General features: G+C 38.0%; 1 protein-coding gene across 1 annotated transcript in view; it reads right to left on the bottom strand.

The window, feature by feature from the left end:
- LOC136258162 (uncharacterized) overlaps positions 1–4,529 on the bottom strand; it is a 43,306-nt gene that overhangs the window by 660 nt on the left and 38,117 nt on the right. The window contains exons 15-22 of the mRNA XM_066051478.1: positions 4,370–4,517; positions 4,235–4,313; positions 3,292–3,529; positions 2,517–2,833; positions 1,552–2,412; positions 995–1,455; positions 424–720; positions 117–196 (exon numbers count right to left, since the gene is read on the bottom strand). Coding sequence (XP_065907550.1) covers positions 117–196; positions 424–720; positions 995–1,455; positions 1,552–2,412; positions 2,517–2,833; positions 3,292–3,529; positions 4,235–4,313; positions 4,370–4,517 — 2,481 coding nt within the window. The remainder of the gene's footprint in view (positions 1–116; positions 197–423; positions 721–994; positions 1,456–1,551; positions 2,413–2,516; positions 2,834–3,291; positions 3,530–4,234; positions 4,314–4,369; positions 4,518–4,529) is intronic.

Here is a 4,529-nt window from a genome sequence, read left to right as displayed (position 1 = left end):
CTGTATACAGGAAATAAAATTGAAGTGAATTACAATAAAGAATTAACACATATACAAGCTACATACACTTTGTGTACATGCATGCATGCGTGCGTATATTGAGTATGACCACTTACCATCTAGTTCATTGAATGAGTCAATTTCCCTTAGACCAGACTGCTTGTTTAACATCCTCTGAGTTTCTCTCTCATGCACACTACAATTAACAATGCACATATGTAAGGTGTACAGACTCACTTGAATTGCAACACTTAAATACCTAAGCACATACACAATTTGCACACAATAGGTTGTAAAAATCACTTAATTGATAATGGAATGAGTAAAAAGACAATTTTGTCAGTAGATAAAGATTATGGCTGATTAATCCATTAAATGTTGCAATCAATAATAGTCTTTGCACAAATTCTCTACTGTACCTACCGAGTGTATCGTCTCCACAGTATAGCTAGTACAATCAGCAACACGGAGATGATTATGACAGAGTTGACAATCACAATCAGAGCAATAGCCCAACCGGGGATGCTGCGGTTTTCTCTTATGGTTGTTGGTGGCATGGTAACTGGTGGTGGTGGGGTTACATTGTTGTTCCGTATAGTTAGGATATCATAGTTGAGTAAGCTACTCAGAGTTCCTTGGTTTTGTTCAATTAGGTCTACCAAATCATTTGTAGGGAAGAATTCCCCATTTTGTAGCACATAGATTGTCACATTGGTAACTCTGTACAAAAGCAGACAAATGTGTAATTAATTGATTAACATTCATACAAGATAATTCTTATTTGTATAGCATTGACAATTCTAAGGGTGGAGGGCTCTGGCTTCCCCATAATTTTGAGGAAATGTTGCAGTATAACAATATTTGGCATTTCATCTTAGCATCAATTTAAGGCCTTTAAATTGTAAAAATCTTGCGTCTTTAACTTTACACTATTCAAAACATACATGTATACAGTTGGGACTAAAATCCCTTTTATAATGTGGTAACAACTAACCCATTATCTGGTATGACATCAGCTACAACAATTGGTATGCCAAGTACTTGTGTGAGAATTTGCTCAAATAGGTCCTCGTCAAACAAATCAGTAGGAATTTGTAGGACAAGACCAACAGTGTCATTGAATGGATATAGTGTAATAGCCAGGTCGCAGTCAGTAAACAGTGACGGCATTCCTGCATCAGTGGCATTCACAGTTATACGTAAATTCATATTGGATGGCGGTAGTTCATCAGTAGTTGTAATTTCTCCAGTGGTACTGTTTATCCTAAAGAATTTGATTTCTTCTTCAATACCCCGCAGAGAGTATCTGAGAAGTGCATTGTTGCCCAAATCTGGATCAGTTGCTCTGAATTGTAAGATGGAGGTATTGATAGCTGTAAGTAAGTCCAGATGAATGGTGGGAATTGAAGGACACCTTGGTGCGTTGTCATTAACATCCAGCACAATGATAGTAAGCTACAGAGAGGTGTAAGATAATAGGTAATGTTTGTACATACATGTAATTATGTGTACATAAATCTATATTACTAATATTATGAACTTAGCACTTACTGTAAACTCATCAGCTGGGTTTATATCAAATCCTCCAGATCCTGACTGGCCTCCACTTCCTTGTTCCATTTGCGCCATTATCATTCTTTGTCTAGCATCAGTTGCCTGCACCACTATAACGTAACTGTTTCTAGTTTCCCTGTCTAGTGACCTAGTAAGTAAAATCTCTCCAGTGTTTTTGTCAATACTGAATAGTCCATCATAGTCACTTCCCATTTGCAGGGCATACTCAATGTCAGCGTGTACACTCTGATCAGTAGCTGCATCACTGTCTACAGCTGTGACAGTGTAAATGACTTCTTCACTGCGGTGGTCCTCTGAAAGAGATATCACATCTGTTTTATTCGGGAATGTGGGTCGATCAAAGTCAAATGTTACAGTGACTTCAGCTGTTGAGTTACCAAGAATCTCACCACACACCACCCATTCAACCTGGATCAGTTCACCACTACCGGGTGATTGTGCTACAAGGGTGAGACCTTCAACTGTTATGATACTTTCATTCAAAGAAACAACGTTTAATTCAGATGGATCAGTTAGAAGTAGTCGTGAACCGTCATTCAAGATTGCAGTTACTGTAATGTTTACTCTAGCTCGAGCAAAGAACAAGCCAGGAGTAACTCGTAGCCTCACTACTGATGGCTCAAGACGTGTGGTAGATGCTTGCTGGACTGATACTTGTAAGAAGCTAACAATAGAATCAAACTGACGTATGCCAATAGAATTGTTCTCTACTTCAATCAGACGTGACCTCAAACTATTCCCATCCGGTCCATCCATACTAATGGCTGCAAACCCAGTATCCACAGCACTTATAGTCCTGCCATCCACTGTGCACACTGATGTGTTATTGGGTGTGAACTGCAATGGCAAAATACAATAGTTAAATAAACTGAATGAGTTAAACAGTCTTCTATTTAAATACAGAATTATACAAGGACATCAGAAAGATATTTTGTACTCACATTGTGTACAAATGATGAGACATCAGCAGTTACATTAAGTTGAGCAATTTGGTTGGAGAAGGTAGCCCATACTGACACCTCAGCTGGTTGATATCGTGGAGTATCACTACTACAATCATCATACCAGCCTTCCACTGGACTGAGGATATAGTCTGATAGAAATAAGGTAACATCAATTGATGACCACACATAGAAAGTGATTGGAGAGCCCAATCCTGGAATGACATCAGAACCAAGTATGCTACTGGCCAGCCTGACTGTGACCCTTGATGGTAGATCAGTGGTGGAGTCCATGGGTATGGTTAGTGCCTCACAACCTGTAATGGAACATGAGTAGTATTGTAGTAACATTTGACCTCATATACAGCAATGTATCAATCATGAACTGTACATATGAATCTTTTATGCCGCAATATATTGTTGGTATGAGGACTAAGAGACTAAGTCAAGTTGAATAAAAAATGAAACTTTGCTGGTTTGAGTGTGTTATCAAAGCTCATAGGAGAGCTCCATTTATACAGAAGAATTTGTGAAAGTATCACTTTATTTAGTGACTTGTGTAGCACATACCCCAATGGATGGATGCTAAGCTATTCTTTAGTGTTACTACCTAACAGATTAAACTATTATTCAATATTGAACTAGCTGTTTTGGTAGTAGCTTAAATAAAAGCAAAGCAATTTGAATTATGCTCACCACATTGGCAAATTGTTACAATTTGTAAGATGGTTACATAATCAAAGCCACCATTTAGTGTTCTTATGTATATGCTTACCAGTAGAGGAAACTAAACCTGTACTGGAAGTACAGGAGATATCAAGGCTGGACACATCTGTGGGTAGTTTGAACACAACAGTGTCATCTCTGATGGTGTTCACTGGAATGTTGTTGTCAATAGTGTAGATCATTATGGGCACAGAGGAGCTCTCTCCGGTGATTTGCCTCATATCAGCCAAATCTGGTCTTTCAGTAGTGGCCACATAGAAGCCTGGACCGATTGCTTCAATACGAGTCTGTGTGTGGCAACAGACCAGTACAAATTACAACAGCTTAATACATCCACCATATGCTTAGGACTAACAGGTAATAATTAGCTTGTTAAGCTTGACAAGCCAACTTTACTCTCTTATGTGTGGGTTGGAGAGTTCTTAAGCAGATTACTTTGTTCAGTAATTCTATTAAAGTGAGATACGTAAGCTATGTAGTGTGGAGTTGAAATAAGTAAATACTAGACTGACATATATAATATTGCATATAACTTTGCTCTGTGTGTGTGTGTGCATGTGCATGGTTCCCACATGTAGTATAGGCATCTTGGTGTGATGGATGGCACCTCCATTCTGGTTCTTGAGTTATTTATTTTGTAGGCTAGGACTTCTCTTATAGAATGAAGCATAGAATATTTGTTTGTTTTGTTGTTATCACTAAGGTTGTTTTGGTTTGTTGTTATCACTAAGGTTGTTTTGGTTTGTTGTTATCACTAAGGTTGTTTTGTTTTGTTGTTATCACTAAGGTTGTTTTGTTTTGTTGTTATCACTAAGGTTGTTTTGTTTTGTTGTTATCACTAAGGTTGTTTTGGTTTGTTGTTATCACTAAGGTTGTTTTGGTTTGTTGTTATCACTAAGGTTGTTTTGTTTTGTTGTTATCACTAAGGTTGTTTTGGTTTGTTGTTCTTGTGTATTTGGTTTGTAATAACAAAATAATAACTAAATGATTACCAAAAGAATTTCTGTGAGTAATTCATCTCCAGGTGGTGAGGGAATTCCAAAGATCAAGTCATCTGAGAATGGAGTGTTCCTATAAATAGAAGTACCACATAAACAATGTACTGTACGTGTTACGGTGTATCTTACGTCAATGCCAGGTGGAAGTAGTCATCTGTAGCACCATTGTCATCTGGTGGTGGTGTGATGAAGCTAAGAGTTGCCATCAAACTAAATCCTGCTTGGCCAAAGTCAGCTCCACTGAGAGCACTACAGCTAACAGTAGTATTACCAAATGCTACAAAACAAA

This window comes from Dysidea avara, chromosome 6 (genome assembly GCF_963678975.1).
Source record: "Dysidea avara chromosome 6, odDysAvar1.4, whole genome shotgun sequence".
Classification (NCBI taxonomy): Eukaryota; Metazoa; Porifera; class Demospongiae; order Dictyoceratida; family Dysideidae; genus Dysidea; species Dysidea avara.
The sequence above is the reverse complement of the archived record's forward strand: the minus strand, read 5'-3'. Positions and strand labels throughout refer to the sequence as shown.